The 19,706-nt window shown below is 53.3% G+C and overlaps 1 protein-coding gene across 1 annotated transcript in view; it reads left to right on the forward strand.

Moving 5' to 3' along the window:
* The window catches only part of HS1BP3 (HCLS1 binding protein 3), a 37,195-nt gene extending 28,596 nt beyond the window's left edge, over positions 1-8,599 (forward strand). The window contains exon 7 of the mRNA XM_018055593.1: positions 6,320-8,599. Coding sequence (XP_017911082.1) covers positions 6,320-6,587 — 268 coding nt within the window. The 3' untranslated portion in view covers positions 6,588-8,599. The remainder of the gene's footprint in view (positions 1-6,319) is intronic.

Genomic DNA, 19,706 nt, shown 5'->3' on the forward strand with positions numbered 1-19,706 from the left:
TCCCCGGGTGGTAGCACTTTAGCATCCTTGGGCTCTGAGGGAGGGAATCCTGACCCATCAAAGGTGAGAGCCCAGGACTTCCCTGGTGGCCCGGTGGCTAAGACTCCAAGCTCCCAATGCAAGGAACCGAGGTTTGTTCCCTGGTGAGGGAGCTAGATCTCACATGCTGCAACTAAGACCTGATGCAGCTAAATAAGTAAATATTTTTTTTAAAAAAGGTGGGAGCCTGTGGATGAGAGCTGATTGATTGGGAGGCAGTGAAGGGGATTCAGTGGAAAGGCTGGAGGGAGGGGTCAAGGGAGTGTTAGCCGCTTAGCAAGTTCTAGAAAGAACTTCATTTATGCCAGCAGTTTATATAAAAAATAATTAAATTATGTAATTTCAAGAGAAAGTATAACTGGCATAAATAGGTTTGAAAACAAAAATGACTCGTGGTAGCATACAGCTCCCCCGCAGGGAGCAAAGTCCTGATGTTCTGGACAGCAGCAGGGGCCCGTCAGCAGATTTTACAGTGGGGAACGTGTTAGTCACTCAGTCATGTCCAACTGTTTGTGACCCCATGGACTGTAGCCTGCCAGGCTCCTCTGTCCATGGGATTCTCCAGGCAGGAATACTGGAGTGGGTTGCCATTTCCTTCTCCGGGGGATCTTACAGAAGGGAGAATGAGACTTAATCTGTTAGAGGGAGGTTGATTGACAAAATGTGCAAGACTGATTGCCACAGGGTACATGCTGTGCCTCAGACAAGTGTGCCAGGCTCTTTACGTGTTATCTTACTTGATCCTCATAAAAGCATCCTCTCCCCACCCCCATCCCCCACCCCCCACGTAGGTGCTGTTATCTCCTTTTTACAGAAAGTGGAGGGTGGGAGAGGTAACTGGCCTAAGGCCATAGGTCCCAAGTAACAGGATGAGGAACCGGGTCAGCCTGCCTGAGTCCGGTCCTCCCACCTTCCCGGGACCCTGAGCGCTCGGAGGAGGAGAGGCTGGCAGACTGCCTGCCGCCTCGGGCCCAGCAGGCTCTCCCTGGGCTCATGGGGCTGCCTTCTCAGCACCCGCGGCACCGTGTGTCCCTGCCTCCCATCGTCACGTCATCCACGTCCCCGGGATGCAGACTGAGCCTGGCGATTACAGGACGCCGAGCCATCTCTTTCCAGGAACAGTTACATGGCGCCGGCCGGAAGTCCCGGGAGACTGTCATCCACACCCTCGTTAGCAGCCATGGGCTGTTAGCCCCCCTGAGTGCCCGCCGGGCCTGAGTCACTGCGACGGCTCCTTGTCATTACACGTCCCTGAGGCCCCGGGCAGCTGTTCGCTCTCATCCTTGCGTCCTCGCCGCGGACGTCCTGGCAGTGGTCCTCCCTGGGAGAAACTGGGACTGTTGTTCTGCGTTTCGGCTGACTCTGAGGCCCAGGGAAGGTCAGCCCTGGGAGCCTCTGCTGTCCTGAGGATGCAGCGTGTCCTACAGGGGCAGAGCCGGTGGGACCTTTGGGCCTCATTTGTATCAATATTAAATCCATTACACATACATCCCAGTGTGACCTCAGCACAAACACATACACAGACACATACCCCACGCAGTGCGACCTCAGCATACAGACACAGACACACACACACACACATACATACATCCCAGTGTGACCTCAGCATGCACACACCCACACACACACATCCCTGTGTGACCTCAGCACAAACAGACACACACACACAGACACACATATATATCCCAGTGTGAAATCAGCATGCACACACCCACACACACACATCCCTGTGTGACCTCAGCACAAACAGACACACACACACAGACACACATATATCCCAGTGTGAAATCAGCGTGCACACACCCACACACACACATCCCTGTGTGACCTCAGCACACAGACACACACATCCCAGTGTGACCTCAGCACAAGCACACAGACACACACCGCCGTGCAACCTCAGCACACAGACACACACACACAGACACACACACATCCCAGTGTGACCTCAGCACAAACACACAGACACATACCGCAGTGTGACCTCAGCACATAAACACAGACGCACATACATCCCAGTGTGACCTCAGCATGCACACACACAGACACATACCACAGTGCGACCTCAGCACACAGACACACATACACACACACACACATCCCAGTGTGACCTCAGCACAAACAGACACACACACACAGACACACATATATCCCAGTGTGAAATCAGCGTGCACACACCCACACACACACATCCCTGTGTGACCTCAGCACACAGACACACACATCCCAGTGTGACCTCAGCACAAGCACACAGACACACACCGCCGTGCAACCTCAGCACACAGACACACACACAGACACACACACATCCCAGTGTGACCTCAGCACAAACACACAGACACATACCGCAGTGTGACCTCAGCACATAAACACAGACGCACATACATCCCAGTGTGACCTCAGCATGCACACACACAGACACATACCACAGTGCGACCTCAGCACACAGACACACATACACACACACACACATCCCAGTGTGACCTCAGCATGCATACAGATACACACACCCACACCCCGCAGTGCGACCTCAGCACACAGACACGCATGCACACACACACACATCCCAATGTGACCTCAGCGTACATGCGCACGCGCACACACACACATACACACACACCCCAGTACGACCTCAGCCTGCACAAACACGCACACAGACATACACAGACATACCAGAGTGAGACCTCAGCACACAGACACACACACTCTTTCAGACCACATTCTGTAGAACACTGGGTTGGGGGTGTTGAAAGGTATCACCTTCAAAGGCTTCCTGTGGCCAGAGGGCTGGGGCAACACCAGGGTTAAGCAGGGCTTTCTGCACCTGTACTGTGTGGGCACACGTGGCTCGAGGGGAAGACCACATGGCATTTCACGTTCCAGTTGGTCCCTGGGACCCTCTCGTGAGTAATGCCTCCTACATCCCCCAGGCCACTCTGGGAGTCACTGCTTTAGAGAATGTGAGTCCGTGGCCCTGCCTTCACTCCGTCAGACATCTGGTGAAGAAGGAATTACCCTCTTGAGAGCAGGAACCATATTTTGTTTTTCTTTGTGTGCGTCCTGGGACTCTCCAGGTGGTGATCAGGTGTCTTTATGATGAACTTTCTCATATTCTTTCATCCTCCAATGCTTTCCTCACCCGTTCATTCCACAGCTGGCATCAGCCCTCCCAAGCAGTATTGACGGGGGGAGCATTTGAATAGGGTTTGGAGTCTGAGACACCCCCATTCCTTCTTGCCATGGGGCCCCAGCTTTGGTATTCAGTTGAGCTCTGTCCTCTGCAGGGACCTGGGGAGGAGGAGTGGGCCAGGGGTCTTCAGACCTCTCTCCAGCCCCTCAGTGATTGGCCTCATGCCTTCAGGGCCTGGAAGAGAGAGGAGCTGAACCATGCATCAGTGGGAGCTATTTCTAGCCATGACTCAGGGAACCCAGGCTTCCCTGGTGGCTCAGTGGTAAAGAAACTGCCTGCAGTGAGGGAGATCTGGGTTCGATCCTTGGGTCAGGAAGATCCCCTGGAGAAGGAAATGGCAACCCACTCCAGTATTCTTGCCTGGAAAATCCCATGGACAGAGGAGCCTGGTGGGTTACAGTCCATGGGGTCACAAAGAGTTGGACATGACTGAGCGATTAACACTTTCACTTTCAGGGAGCCCAGTTGGAAATGGGGTGCTTGGTGAGGGGTGCTGGGTGGCCACCTGGATCCCCAGTGCAGCTGCCCCACCTCCCAACTCAGCAAATCCAGCTTCTGGTTAGCTATAGAGCATCACTGCTATGCCAGGCAGTGTAAATCCTGAATTCTGATGCAAGCTTTTAGCTGCCACTCTGTTTCCTTGTTTGAAAGTAGTTCAGCCTCTCAGAACTTTTCTGGGTACCCAGCCTCCGGTGGAGGACATGGGATGTGCCAGCACCTGTCCAGGGGAGCTTGAGGAAGGGCAGCCACTTGGAGGGAGCTGGGACAGCTGAGCTGAGCTCGCCAGGAGCAGCCTGTCTCCCAGTAATACCTTCAGGGATTGCCTGGAAGTCACTCCTTCAAGGCCTGGCATGGGCCAGTCGCTCTGGGTCTGAAGGACCCCTTTTTGCTCACTTCTCTGCCCTCCATAGGAAGCTCTGCACTCTCCTGGTCATGGGAGGTTGACCCGGGAAGCAGGCAGGTGACAGCTCCTTCAGTAGCTGGTACCTGGCAGTCAGCCCCTCCCAGGTAGGGCACCTGCACCCTCATGCAGGCCTCTGTCAGGTCCTGTGTGGCCAGGAGTTGTTCTGACCAGAGACCCCGCCCCTCTGCTCCTGCCTTTACTCGGCCCAGCCGGTGTCTGAGCTGGATCCAGTTCACAGGCGGGGAGATGTAGGGCCAGGCAGGGGGTAGTGGCAGGATGAGGAAGGTAACTGCACTCTGCCTGCTGGACTGTGTGTCTTGCATATGGAATTACAGCCCTGTGGGGGTGATGCCGCTTGTTCCCATTTGGCAGATGGGGAACCAAAGCTTGGAGAGGCCATGTGGCCTGTGTGAGGCCCCCTGGTCTCCTGTCTCCAGTGCCTGTGCCCTCCCTCCCTCGTCCCCAGCTGGCTGTGGGCCCCCGGCCGGGCCCTTCACCTTTCTGTGCCGCTAGTTTTCACATCTGCAAAACGGAGCTGCTATCTGCTACCAGGTAGTGTCTCGGGATTGTTGTTGTTCGATTGCTGAGTCGTATTTGCTCCTTTGCTGCCTTTGTGGACTGCAGCATGGCCGGCTCCCCGCCCTTCACTGTCTCCCCGAGTTTGCTCAGATTCCTGTCCAGTGAGTCATCTAACCACTGATGCTATTGATGCGGTCTAACCATCAGAAAAGTTATGACCAATCTAGATAGCATATTCAAAAGCAGAGACATTACTTTGCCAACAAAGGTGCATCTAGTCAAGGCTGTGGTTTTTCCTGTGGTCATGTATGGTATGGATGTGAGAGTTGGACTGTGAAGAAAGCTGAGCGCCGAAGAATTGATGCTTTTGAACTATGGTGTTGGAGAAGACTCTCGAGGGTCCCTTAGACTGCAAGGAGGTCCAATCAGTCCATCCTAAAGGAGATCAGTCCTGGGTGTTCGTTGGAAGGACTGATGCTAAAGCTGAAACTCCAATACTTTGTCCACCTCATGTGAAGAATTAATTCATTGGAAAAGACCCTGATGCTGAGAGGGATTGGGGGCAGGAGAAGAAGGGGATGACAGAGGATGAGATGGCTGGATTACATCACCGACCCGATGGACATGAGTTTGAGTAGACTCCGGGAGTTGGTGATGGACAGGGAGGCCTGGCATGCTGTGATTCTTGGGGTCGCAAAGAGTCGGACACGACTGAGCGACTGAACTGAATTGAACAAACCATATCATCCTCTGCTGCCCTCTTCTCCTTTTGCCTTCAATCTTTCCCAGCATCAGGGTCTTTGATTACTAGATGAATTAATGGATGGGAGATGGCTGTGATGTGTGGTAGCGCTGAGAGGGGGCGCTCCCTTAGACAGAGTGCAGAGCAGGGTGACTTTCTTTCCTGCCATTAAGGACTTGGGCTGGTCCCATGTGACTGTCACCCTGCCTTGACCTTCAGTCCCATTCACTGATGGGCTGTCCGGTCCAGGGTGTGGCCAGCTCCAGCCCTGCAGGGTGGGAGGCAGCTTGTCCAACACACAGGTGGCCCACCAGGCGACACCATGAGTAGGCAGACACCTCCCCACCACTGCTCAGAGCCCCTCATTCATTCTTTCTCTTGCCAAACTTGGATCTGGATGAGAGCTCAGCTCCTGACGTCAGCTCTCCTGGTTCCAACTTGGGGCCCATCACATGCTGTCACCTCAGGCAGGTGGCTCAGCTTCCTGGGACTTGAGCATCCACCTCTGCTGAGCGAAGATGGGGCTGAACATCCCCAGAGGTCGTCAGGGGATGAAACAAGCTCCTTGGCCCAGAGCAGGAGCTCCGCATGTGGCAGCTATTAACTTCTTGAGGGGCTGAAGGAAAAGTCACCTGAGGAAGCTGGCTTATCTAGGGTGGGGTCCCCCAAGAAGCCATTCTGCAGAGGATGCTGAGGGGTCAGCTCTCCTTATCCCAGGCTGTGGGGCTACACAGAAGGAGAGGCCTGCCCTTCCATTCCTCCCCAGGGGTGGGGTGGGGCGGGGCGGGCAGGAGGGCCAGGCTGGGGGGGTGGCGTGTGGCAGGAGGGAGGGGGGACAGTGCCCTGCGGGGCCCTGCAGTGGCCGGGGAACCTTGTTCCTATTGCAGCAGGCTCTGCCCAAGGACTTCTCCCTCTGCTTCTCTAGAGTTGAAGAGGACTTGGACCAGATTCTGAACCTGGGGGCTGAGCCCAAACCTCAGCCCAAGCCCCGGCCCAAGCCCAAGCCTCCAGTGGCCGCCAAGCCAGCGCTGCCCAGAAAGCCAGCCATGCCCCCCAGAGCGGGTCCACCTGAGGCTGCAGCCACGCAGCAGCGGAAGCAGCAGCAGCAGATCCAAGCCATGGATGAGATGGACATCTTGCAGTACATCCGGGACCATGACGCACCTGGCCAGGCTGCCCCCAGCCTCTTCTGACCAACCCCCAGCCCCCAGGCTGTTCCTGGGCCAACAGACCCTCTCCCCTAGAGGGGCGTCTGGTGAGGAGCAGGCTTTGCCCTGCAGGGCCAGAACCAACCTATTCCCAAGGGAGGGAGGGTGGAAGCCCAGATCAGAGGACCCCTATACTGCCTTCTTCCTTGTTCTCAGGGCCTGCGGGGTCATAGAACCTGCACAATGCAGAGAGCAAGGTCACCAGAGGAACTGGAGCCTCGGTTGTCTCAGCCGCGTGGATGGGAGGGGGCGACACGTGGGAGGCTTGTTCACCAGGAGCCCAAACCCCTAGGATGTCATGGGACTGTGGTGGAGGGGCAGGGAGGCTCTGCTCAGGGCAGGGAAACTTTTCTGCCCACTCGTGCCCACCGAGTCTGGCAGCCCTAGCACGGGAGGGGGATACCCTGGCCAACTTGGGGTTGGGGTAGGAGTCTGCACGCCAAGGCACCTGCAATTTCCGGTCAGCACAGCCCCCGGAGGCCTGCAGGCCATGGGAAGGTCCCCAGGAGAGCGATGCTGAGTGGGGGCCTGGAAGGGCCTGGCTGGGATGGCTGGCCCTGAGCCGCCTCTGCTTACCAGTGCGCTGAGCAGGGTGCCTTCCTTCCCGTGTGCCAAAGCTCGAGGGAGACATCAGGTCTGGCTCTGCCCCCAGAGTGTGGACGGCCTGACAAATCTCTCCGTCTCCTCCCCCTTCCTTTCCTAGGGCAGGCCTGGCCAGACCACAGCCTTCTTGGGCCTCCGGCCGTAGAACCAGTGTCCGCCCTCGTGGCTTCTAGCAGAGTGGGCCCCATGTCCTCCGGGTCCACCTGCAGCCCAGCTGCCCCTCCCTTTCACGGCAGGCCTGGGCTGGCTGCTCTCGGGCTGCTCTTGAAGGCTCCCTCTGTCCGGCGGTGGATTTGTCTGTCAGGCCTCCCCCGTCCTCGGGGTCTGGACTTGCTCTCTTTCCTTCCCGCCGTGGGAGTCCCTTCCCAGAAGCAGGAGCCCTGGGCCCAGCAGAACCAGTCAGTGCCTTAGACCTCTCCCCGAGGCCCACGCCCCAGCACAGGGGTCAGGGCATGCTGCGGCGCTCAGGAAATCCTCTGTGAATGAGTGATGCTTAATGGAGAAAAGAATGCCTTTTTTGATATATTCTTCACTTTCAGAGTTAGTTTTTAACAAAACACAGGTTTTTAAGGAAATGCAACCATTCTCGTCCCTGGGGTTGTGCTGTTTGACAAGAGGATTGGAAGGTGGGGTTTGGGGCTAGGACCCCAGGCCCTTCCTGATCGGGACCAACAGCCAACCCTGAGGGAGTCCCCCCACCGACCAGGGCTGGTGTTAGTCTCTGTGTGTAGCACCCACCGCCCTGTGCCAGGACCCACAGGCAGGTGGGAGCACTCAATCTGTCCTGTGTCTCATGCACCCTCGTGAAAAGGCCATCGGCTCCCCCAACATGTGCCAGGGTGAGAAGAAACAGGTGGCTCTGGGGGCCCCCTCTCCCCGCCTTACCTTGTCCCAAGGGTGCTCTCCCTGGGGACACCCAGCACATGCCACTCCTCTTCCCTCTCACTGCCAGGCCTTCACACCCCCAACCCTCAAGCGCAGGTGGACACCCCCATCCTGCCCTGGGGTCTGCACCTGTCTGACTGCAGGAGGGTGCCCGAAGGAAGGCACAATGAGGGGCCTCCTCAGGCTCTTTCCCCTCTCTGTTCTCTCCTCTGGGCCTGTCCCTCCCTGGCCCCCTCCCCTCCACTGCACCCTACTCCCCCATGTGACATAGGAACAGAGGATGTTGCTGGCAGGAGCCCAGGGCGGGGAGCGCTGGTCCTCCAGTGGGGGTCACAGGCAGAACCCACCACTCTGGGGTGGCTTTGTCCACTGTGAGCCTGGCCTCCTCCCAGGGGGCCGGCCACTGGGACCCCCTCAGCAGAGATGCGTGCCTCAGGATACTGATGCTCTGTGATCTACCAGCCAACCCAGGACCCGGTCATCCAATAAAAAGTCCATGTCGAGGCTCATTCCCTGTTTGTTAGTGGCAATCTTTTCTGTGCCCGGGCTGACAGAGGACCACATGGGGGCTGTCGTTACAACAGTGGGCTCAACAAGGGGAGCTGCCCCAGAAGGACCTGGGGTATGTAGAGGCTTCCAGGCTGCTGCTGGACAGGGAGGGGGCAGGCAGAGTGAGGATTCCCATGTATAAACGTAGGCAGAGGGGCCAGAGCCCCAGGCCGGGTGGGGTCATCAGTCAGTAACTGCTCAGCCAACACTGGCTTGGAAAGAGGACTTTTCCCTTCTCCAGACCTCATACCCCTCTCCTCAGTGTGGGGACTGGTCTGGGCTTGACCAGGCCGTTCTGAGGCGCTTTCGGCTCTGACACCAGACAGCCCTGCCAAACACACATATCCCTCCATATCCAGACCTGCCCTGGACTCTGCTCTCCTCCTGGAGTCAGATTCTGACATGCCATTTCCTGCCCGGGATCCAGAGATTCTGAGCAGACAGCCCTCTGGAGACCTAGAAATGGGTCCCCGGGAGCCAGGGAGCTCCACGCAGGGCAGTCCATGAGCCCACCTGGCCTCCCCCAACTACTTGGCTTTGGATCTTGCGGCTAAGCTCCGAGTGGGGATGTCGTGGTTCCGAGGGACCAGCAGAGGGGCTGTTCTGAGGACTGCAGAGCCCACAAGCCTGCAGCGGAGAGCTCACCATAGAAGGAAAGGGAACACCATGGAGGACAGCATTTGTTTGTTTAGAAGCCCTGTGAGCCCTGTAGACAGGATGTACCGGCTGCTGCGGGGGCCCCCCGCTCCTGTCCCCCATTGTTCCTCTCAGGAAGCTGGGAACTCCAGCCTGTTCTTCTGGAAAGTCCCCATCGTAATGCTTGACCCCGCCGGGCTGCGATTCAAGCTCCACGGGGGCACGACAGACTCCGGTAACACCCTGGAGCCCACCTCCATGTGCCCTGGGGTGGCCCCAAGGCTTGAGCTCTCCCACGAGACTCAGAGGAGCCAGCAGAAGTCCAGGTGCCTCTCAGGGCTCCGTGGCCCTCGTGCCCAATGGCCAGTTTGGTGGTGTTGATACACTCCGTGCGGTGGCTTCAACCTTCGGTGTTAGGCTTTGTCCAGGGAAACCTTGTGTGAAAGTCACGCTCGGCTCTCCAGTTCACCAGCTGCCCAGCGGAGCATCACCTGCGAACAAGAGAAGGGAAGCAGAACTGCCTTCTGGCCAGTGGCCCTGGCTGGACAACAGGCGCCTCCCAGCACTGCTGTGTCTCTGTGTGGGCTGACAGCCACCCAGAGCAGACGTGGTCAACGCCCAGAGCCCCCTTGAGTGATTGACCTCTTGGTGTTAAGTTATGGATGGTGCTGTTCATTGCAAACTGTGATCGCTCCAAACCCTTCCCTGAGGCCTCACAGTTGGGGCAAGCTGACCAAAGGGCCAGGCTTCGTGGGCCTGGAGGGATGTACATTCAGCCTAGCTATATGATGTCCCCTCGCCACGCAGTGCCGAGTGAAGAGACTTCCTTGGGCCAGGTAGACTGTAACATCCTATTTGTGTCTGGTCACTCCAGTTCATCCCAGAGGGCCCCCTGCCCAGGACGAGATGGGTGTAGTGGACGTGACGGTGGTCAGAGGCACTGACAAGCCTCAGCTCAGCCTTGCCTCCAGCCACGGGCACCGACGTGGACGTCCAGGCATCTTGCTGTGTATGCTGTGGTGAAGGGGACCCAGGTGTACAGCCTGGTGCGTACACCATGGAACACAGTGCTCATGCCTCTGCTCTGGTTTAACACAGCTCTGGCCCCCAGTGAGAGTCAAGGGGGTTCATTGCTCAGGTCGCACTCAAGATAGAGCTGCACTTCTGGAGCGGGGATTATGGGCTCAGCACATAGCCTCGGTAAGCAAGAATTCCTGGTGACAACTTTCAGAGGTGCCGATGCTTCTTTGCTAATTCAGCAAATGTTTGTAGCAGCAGCCTCCAAATTCCTTTTTAAGGAAAGCTGGGTTAGCTTTCTCCAGTGCAGCTAGCCAGTCACATCTGTTTCTTCACATGCCAAGTTTCATCCAAAAACACTAAGCATTTAATGGCACCTACTGTGTGCAGGCACTGTGACCTGTGGCACCTGGGGAATCAGATGGGTTGAGGGACGGGGGAGATGCAGGTCAGCCCTTCCAGTCTAGAAGCTCCCCATCATGCCGGGCACCAGTCAGTTTGGTGAATAAGCAAATGCAGAAAGCGAGAAAAGTGCACGAAACGATGCAGCACGAAGCAGCAGGAGGCAAAGGCTGTGGAGACCTTGGTGCTCCAGGGACGCAGGGCAAGAGAGATCAGGGCGGCCCAGCCAGTGAACATTTCCTGCAGTACCTGCTCCAGGCACGGTGGAGGATGCAGAAAGGGGAAAACATGAGCCATCAAAGGCAAATCCGCCATGAGCCACACTGAGCCGTAGGTTCTGTTCTGTTCTCTGGGCCACCTGCCCAAACAGCAGACACAACTGCAACTCGCTTCCTCCCATGCAGCCCTCTTTGCCCGCCCCCCACCCCCTGCTGGTCCAGCACATGCCATTTTACATGCCACATGACCCCAGTCCTTGGTCCCTGTGTTCATTTCCTAGGGTGGCTGTGGCCAGTACCACCAACTGGGTGGCTTTAAACAGCAGCAATTTATTCCCTCTCAATTCTGGAGGCCAGAAGTCTAAAATCAAGATGTCGGCAGGGCCATGCTATCTAGGGAGAATCCTTCCTTGCTTCTTCCAGCTTCTGGAGGTTGCTGGCAATCCTTGGCTTGTAGCTCCATCATTGCGGTCCCTGTCTTCACATGGCCTCCTCCCTGTGTGTCTCTGTCTTCACATCATGGTCTCCTCTGCATCCTGTCTGTGTGTCAAAATTTTCCCTGTTCTTGTAAGTCAGTCACCAGTGGATAAGGATTCGGTGGATCAGGACCACCGAATCCAGCATTACCTCATTTCCCCTTAGTTACCTCTGCAAAGACCCCATTTCCATATAAGTTCGCATTCACAAGGTTCCGTGTGGACAGGAGTTTTAAGGGGAACACTCTTCCACCCATTTCAGTCCCAAAGGGTCTGGTACCTTTCAGGAGGCTGAGTTACCTGAGTGCAGAAGTGAGGACATTCTTATCTCTATCAGCTTCCAGGCTTATGGGGTCCTATCTGGTACCATGTGGGCTTGGAGCCTTTATATTACACCAAATTTGGGGAAATCTCCCCACCACTAACAACAGTCCTGGGTCTGTGTACATCGCTTGTGTCCAGTGGTGGGAGCAGGATGCACTGAGGATGTGACTTGTGGAGCCCAGGGCCTGACCCCCTGGGCCATCATGTTCCTCCTCCAGGGCAACGGCAGGCCCCCAGTGGGTCTGATGACCTCTTCTCTGAGTGGATGCCTCTCAGGAGTGAGCTGAGACAGGCACCGTCCCACCTTGTCCTGTCCAGGCCGGGGCCTCTGTGATGGCCCTGTTGGCGGTGCATTTCAGCAGTGCCCAGTATCACTCCCACCCCTCTCCCACCTCCCACTCTGTCTGAGGAGGGGATGGGCGGGTTGGGGAGGGAGCCGGAAGGGAGGAACCTCTGTTGCACACGTTCCTGGTGCCAGGGTTAGATTTCTTTCACTTGTGGCTGCCACCAGAAATGTCGAAACTTCTTCAAATCTTAGCAAGAATGACTCTAGAGCACCGTGTGAGACAACATGGAGACGAGCAGTGCTCAGAGCCGTCGTCCTGGCTCACCGCGGGCTGGGACTTGCTCCCTGGAGGGTCGCCCGGCTCTGAGGGCCTCTCCTGGGGACCCGCTGTGCCTCCTGCTTGGAGCCCTGGCTCCAGAGCCTCCTGATGGCTTTCCTGGGCGTCTGCCCTCCCCTCAGCACCCATCACCCTCCCTCTGGGCCCCTGAGGAAGATGGAAGAGTCTCGACAAAGCAGGTAGCTGGACCAGCTTCCAGAGCCTGAGAGCTGCTGCTGGCCAACTCACGGGCGCCTGAGGGGTCTGCCTCGGCCTCGGTTTCTCAAGCTGGTTTTCTTCCCTTGACAAGGTTGCTCTTGGATTTTCCACGTGTATGTTTCTGTTTTTCCTTTCGGTCTAATAGCCACTTGGCTCATTTCTCCCTAAGAAGGGTTCTCAGTCCCAGGAGACAATTTTTTTTCTGAGTGTAACAGCTAGTTTATTTTTTTAAACTTTTTATTTTGTATTGGGGTTAACAATATTCTGATAGTTTCAGGTGAGCAGCAGAGGGACTCAGCTATACATACACATGCATCCATTCTCCCCCAAATTCCCTTCCCATCCAGGCTGCCATATAATATTGAGCAGAGTTCCCTGTGCTATACAGTAGGTCTTTGTTGGTTATCCATTTTAAATACAGCAGTGTGTACATGTCCATCCCAGACTCCCTAGCTATCCCTCCTCCCAACATTCCCGCCTGCAGCCATAAGCTCAGAACAGCTAACTTCTTATCCACCTGTCTCTTGGACCACCAGGAGCAGCGGAGGCTCAACTCGACCTCTGGCCTGAGGGCCTCCTTCTCCTGCCTGAGGCTCTAATGAGGCTCGGTCAGGTTGCATGGGTGACCCTAGGGTGGGCATAGGATTGGAACCCTGGCCTCACAGACTATATAAAGTCTACAGACATGAGGATGGAAAATGTTGCACCACCTTGGCGGGGATGGGGGAGACGTTTGGCAGGTTTTTAAAAAGCTGAGCATAGATTTACAACAAAGCCCATCATCCCCCCTTCTAGGAATATACCCAAAGAGAAAGGGAAATATACATCCACACAAAGGCTTGTGCACAAATACAGCAGCTTTGTTCATCATGGCCAGAATGGAACCACTCCAAGTCCATCAGCTAGTGAATGGATAAATGGAATATGGAACAGGCACACAACGGAATATTACTCAGCAACATAAAGGAATGATGCCCTACAACACAGATCAGCCTCAGTAACATTACCCCGAGGTAAAGAAGTCATGCTCAAAAGACCGTATATCTCATGAGAAATTGCCAGATGACAAATCTATAGAAACAGGAAGAAGATTAGTAGTTGCCTTTGACTGGGGGTTGAAACAGTGACCAATGGACACAAAGGATCTTTTTGGGGGCTGGGGAGGGGATTGGGAAATGTTCAAAATTGGTTTGTTGTAATAGTTACACAATTTTCTAAATTAATTGAAATCCTATAATTGTACACTCTAAGGGAGTGAATTTTAAATTATACCAGTAATTTCTACGTCAGTAAAACCATTAAGAAAATTAATGACTGGAAAATGAAACAAACAAGAAAAAAAAAAATCCATGGGCAGCAGAGGGCAGTGGCTGAAAGTGTGGGCCAGCTTCTGGTTCTCCAGCCACCTCGCTGTGTGGTACTGGGTCAGTTAGTTACTCTTTCTGTGCCTCAGTTTCTTCACCTGTAAAATGGGGATAATAATTGTACCTGCTTCATTAGGGTAGTTTTAGGGAGAAAGTTAATATTTGTGAACTTCTTTGATCAGTGGCTCAGACGGTAAAGTGTCTGCCCACAATGTGGGAGACCCAGGTTCAATCCCTGGGTCGGGAAGATCTCCTGGAGAAGGAAATGGCAACCCACTCCAGTATTCTTGCCTGGAAAATCCCATGGACGGAGGAACCTGGTAGGCTACAGTCCATGGGGTTGCAAAGAGTTGGACACGACTGAGCAACTTCACTTTTCACTTTGATCAGTACACATTTTATGTGAACTGATAGTCAAAATCACATTGAGTTGTTGGTTGTTTTTTGTGCTATAAGGAATTCGGAATGAGAGCCAGACCTTTGGGTAGAAAGGGACGCCGTCGGGGGCTTCTGTATTAGGATGGTTGTAGGAGAGAGGAGAGGCTGGGTCAATCTATGGCAACCTCTCAGCTTCTCTGAACCACTATCTGCCCATCTGCCTAGAGGGCTGAGACAGTCTCCTCCTGCTGTCTCACAGGGTAGGGATCGTGAGAGAACGCAAAACTATTTGTTGTTGTTGTTCAGTTGCTAAGTCGTGTCCGACTCTTCGCGACACTGTGAATTACAGCACGCCAGGCTTCAGCGTTCGTTACTCTCTCCTGGAGTTTGCTCAAACTCATGTCCGTTGAGTCGGTGATGTCATCAGAGACCCACTAAGGGGCCCTGGTGCTGAGGTGCCTGGTGTCTGCAGGCTCTGGGAGGTAAGCAGGAGCCTAGATCTGGATGGGCCTTGGAAGGCCAAGGAAGCACAGTAGATGGAACATGCTGGAAGTGAGCTGGTAGAAGATGTCATTCCGATGCAGAGTCCTAATAACCCCAGGAGCTCATCCCTACAACCCCCACACTCCAGACCTGGTGCAGCCCTCCCGTCACCACGGAGACAAGGAAATAAACACCACACTTCCCTCTCCCGGCCCCCGACCTATTGTTCAGAGCAACTGGCGGGGCAGGACTAGAAAGGGAAGGTCAAGGAGAGTTTTCTGGCAGCCTTGTGGCCTGATTGGACTGTGAGGAGGGCGTGAGGGGCCTCAGCACTGACACCTCTTCCTCTTTTCGCCTGGAGCCTACGCCGCCAACTTCCTCATCATCCCTGGTTCACTCAGGGCAACCGTTGGGCAGAGGGTGTTCAGCAACCCCTTTGAAAAGCCACGCCCGCAAAGGCTTACACATAGATGTCCATGGCAGCAGTTACTCAAAACAACCCCACCCACAACCAACAGAAACAACCCAAATATCCATCACAAGGCAATACATAGACTTAGCAGGTACATCTATACAATGTAATGTGTGTGTGTGCCTGCTAAGTCGCTTTAGTTGTGTACAACTCTTTGTGACCTTATGGACTGTAGTCTGCCAGGCTCCTCTGTCCATGGGATTCTCCAGGCAAGAATACTGGAGTGGGCTGCCATGCCCTCCTCCAAGGGATCTTCCTGACCCAGGGATCGAACCCAAGTCTCTTTTATTTCTTGCACTGGCACAGGAGTTCTTTACCGATAGCACCGCCCTGGAAGCCCCCTACGGTACAACACTACTCAGCAATGGGGAAGAGACTACTAGTAGATATAATATAATGATGCAGATGGACCTCAAAACATGGGACTCTGCATTTTCTGTTCAATTTTACTGTTTTTATAACATATAAATATAAAAATAGATTTTTGTTTTTTAAAAAAAGAGCCACAGTGAGAAAGTTCTTTAGTCCAGAAGACACTCAGCAGTCTCGGAGACCAGCTCTGTCTCCCCAGACCATGCTCTACTTTTAGTGAGCTTCGCCACAGCCTCCAGGTGCCTTAGGCTCCAGCTGAGGCTCAGTGAACATTTGGTGGTGGAAGGGGCTTGTGGTTCAGCAGACGTGCAAAATGGAGGGAAGAAGCTGGGGGCACATTATGAAGGGGAGGCCCTGCCCCCAGAGTCCTCTGAGGAAATGAGAGGCCCAAATCCTCGAGGCCTGGAAGCCCTGGGCGCTGACTGGCATAGTTCATCAAAGGCTATCTCTCCTCCTCCAACTTTCCTTTTTCTTTCCTGTAGCCCTATGTTGTCTGGGGCAGGCAGATGTGGAGAACTTATTACAAGGCAGTTCACCACCTTTCGGAGGTAGGTGAGATGGCCTGAGCAAATCCGTGGATTCCCTCCCCTCGTGGAATGAGGCTGAGGGCCTCAGGATCGGAAAAACACGCCCAGGCTGCTCCCAAGGGCCTCATCAAGCCCCAGGGGCTTGGACTGCAAGGGCCTTGATGAGAATGAGCCTTCCTGGGAGAAGACCTAGTGGTCCACCTGGACCCCCAGAGCAGTTTTCAGGTCTCAGTGCTGCCAGAGGTGCCCACCAGCTCTCCCTTCGGGTTGGAAAATGCACGGAACCTTGTTTGCTGGGGTCAAGGAAGTGCTTTGGCAGAGTTCTCAAGGGCCAGAGAGGAGAAGACTGCTCACTGAGCCTCTCATAGAGCAGTAGGTAGGTCCTGGGGGTAGGGTGGCTCTTCCTGCTGCAGGCTTTGATCAGAGAGGGGTAGGTGTGTGCTGTCCCATGGTCACATGAGAATGGACACGCTGCATGGTTACAGGCCAGCAGCTTTACACACAGCGCCTCATTTTCCCTTAATCTAAGCTGAAGCGTTATTATTACTAATTAGTGAGAAGCAGTCCAGCTGATGCACCTGCCTGTTCTTGAAGTCATTTTTTCTCTTGACATTGGTGCTTTTGGGCTCAGCTTGAAGAGGACCCCTTTAGACCTGAGGCTCAAAGGTTCCAAGTTTAGTTGAGGGAGAAGAGTGAAGCGTGTGTATGTGTGTGTGTGTGTGTGTGTGTGTGTGTTAGTCACTTGCAACCCTGTGGACTGCAGCCCACCAGGCTCCTCTGTCCATGGACTTCTCCAGGCAAGAATACTGGAGTGGGTTGCCATGCCCTCCTCCAGGGATCTTCCTGACCCAGGGATCAAACCCTGGTCTCTTGCATTGCAGGCAGATTCTGAGCCACCAGGGAAGGGCAACAGAGACTGAATCCAAGAGTGGAGTCTCCAGGCTCAGGTGGAGAACGGGACAGCAGACCAAGAGTTAAAAAAGACAGAGCTGGGGCTTAAACTTTCCATCCAGCGCCCCAAGCTGACCCCTTCCTCTCCTCCCCCACTGGGGCTTCATCTTCACCTGCCACTCAAAGGTAATCCTTCCTGGGCCTGGTCTTAGGAGGGACTTACTTCACTGATAATTATTTCTGTTTTTTCCATGAACATTAATCTGCTCAAATTTTTCTAATTTTTTTCAAGTTAATTTTGATCCTTTATATTTTCCTAGAATATTGTATACTTCATCCAGATTTCACATACATAACATACTCTAAAAATTATCGTCATGTTTGTGGTTATGGTCCAATTTTCATTTCTAGTGGTGTTCTCTCTCTTTTTCTAATTGGTTATATTCATCTGAAATTTATCCTTTTCATTTTTTCAGAGAACCAGTCTTGGGTTTTAAAGATCTGCTTTACTACTTTTTTCCCCATCTAATTCGTTCATTTCTATTTTAGCTTTATCTTTTTCTCCTTTTAGTTTTTTTAGTCACATTTTATTTTCCTTTTTTGTTGTTAATTTTTAAAACAAGGCTACAAAATTTCCTCTGTCAGAGTTTTGGCTCCATCCCATAGATTTTATCACATAATGTTCTTGTTTTCATTAATTTCCAAGAAGTTTTTATGTGTAGTTTTTATTTCCTATTTAAAACTGAAAAGCTATTTTAAATACTAGTAGTGTTGGTATGTTTGTACTTTTGTTTCCAAGGTTTTAGCACAATTTTTATTATCTCTTTGTAATTCATTTCTAGCCTTATTGCATTATGGCCTCAGAATGCAAATCTGTATGACTGCGACTTTCTGCAATTCAAAAATCTTTCTTGCGACTTCCAGTCCAATGGTTAAGTCTCTGTGCTTCCAATGCAGGGGATGAGAGTTCCATCCCTGGTCAGGGAAATAAGATCCCACGTGCCATGCAGCACAGCCACCAAAAAAAAAAAAATCATTTTTGGGATCTAGATTGTAGCCAAATTTCAAATGTTCTGTAGATATTTTAATATATATATATGTATATTCTATTTGTAGAACATATATACATATATATAATCTTGAAAGTATGGATTATATTTCTTAGAATTCCGTATCCTTGTTTCCTCTGGGTGCACTCGGCCCTGAGGCGGGGATTGTAACCATCCCGCTGTCAGGACGGCTTTTTCCAGTCCTCCTGGGAATTGGTCAGTGTCAGCAGTGGTTGAGGCACAATGTTGGTTGTGGCCTCAGAGAGATGCTGAGAGCTCCTGTGAGGAGATGACCTCACGTTAACCGAAGGAGCTCATGGTCCTAGGCTCACCTGGCTCTTGTCTCAGGACTTAGGCTCCAAGCCTGCTTTTTACTGTGTGTGTGGTTTGAGCCATTGTCTTCACAGAGGTCCCTGGCCTCAGAGGCATGGGTATCAGGGTGGGCACTGATAGTATTCCCCTTCAACCAGGAGGGAAAACAGCAAAGGGTCCAGCCCGCAAGCTTTCCATGCCAAGTTGCCAGGCTCCACCTGCCATGGAACAGGTGCCCTGGAACACCTGTGTCTCTTGGATGGCAATTGGTTCTCTCTGGGCTCCTGCCAATCAGGCCAGCAAGAACTGGTGATTTGTTTTTCCTGTGGTCAGACAAGTCCCAACATAGTTCTTTTCAGCAAGCCTGACCTCTCAGACTCCCGAAAAACAGGTGCTTTTCAAGACTTCAGCATTTACGCGATTCATTCCTGTCCCCTTTGTGGTCAGGACCAAATGAGAGTACTAGGGAGGAGTGCTGCTGCTGCTAAGTCACTTCAGTCGTCTCCGACTCTGTGCGACCCCATAGACGGTAGCCCACCAGGCTCCGCAGTCCCTGGGATTCTCCAGGCAAGAAGACTGGAGTGGGTTGCCATTTCCTTCTCCACTAGGAGAGACACTGCCTATTTGGGGCCATGGGGCTAAGGTTCAAAGCTCTAGATTTAAAGGATGGGGAACTTCATGGGATTGCAGAGGGCAAGAGGTGGGTAGTGGAGGATGTGGCCAAGACTGAAGAGTGGTTTTCCTTGGGGGAGCAGTGGGTGAGGGAAGGAGACAGGCAGCCTGAACAAGGTGGGGAGATGAGCCAATAAGAGAGTACTTTGTGGAAGACTGAAAACTTTCTCTTAATGAGTGTAGGCTTTCCTTTTGAGGTGATGATATGTTCTGGAAGTAGATGGTGTAATAATTATACAGCATTGTGAAAGTATTAGATACCACAGAATGGTACACTTTAAAACGGTTCAAGTGGTAAACTTTATGTCGTGTATATTTTAACACAGACACACATACGTGTTTCTAGGACCTGATGGAGGAACAAGCCCAGTGAGGAAGGTAGCCTTGCCCTGCCTGGCCGTGAGGCCCAGGAGTCATCTGATGATGGGGGCCAGGGGGGTGATGTGAAATCTGGAGCGCTATGGAGGATGGAAGCTGTAAAGCCAGTAAAGGCAGAGGGAGGCAGCATGTTTTTACAGCCGATGCTGAATCCTGGTAAGAAAGGCCATTGGGAGTATAGGCCTCCCAGATTTTGTGTGTTTGCTTGTTTCCTGGGAATGCTAAGGGCTGGGACTTGTCTTTCTTGGCTGCATCTAAACTGAAGACAGGCTCTC

This window comes from Capra hircus, chromosome 11, assembly GCF_001704415.2.
Source record: "Capra hircus breed San Clemente chromosome 11, ASM170441v1, whole genome shotgun sequence".
NCBI lineage: Eukaryota > Metazoa > Chordata > Mammalia > Artiodactyla > Bovidae > Capra > Capra hircus.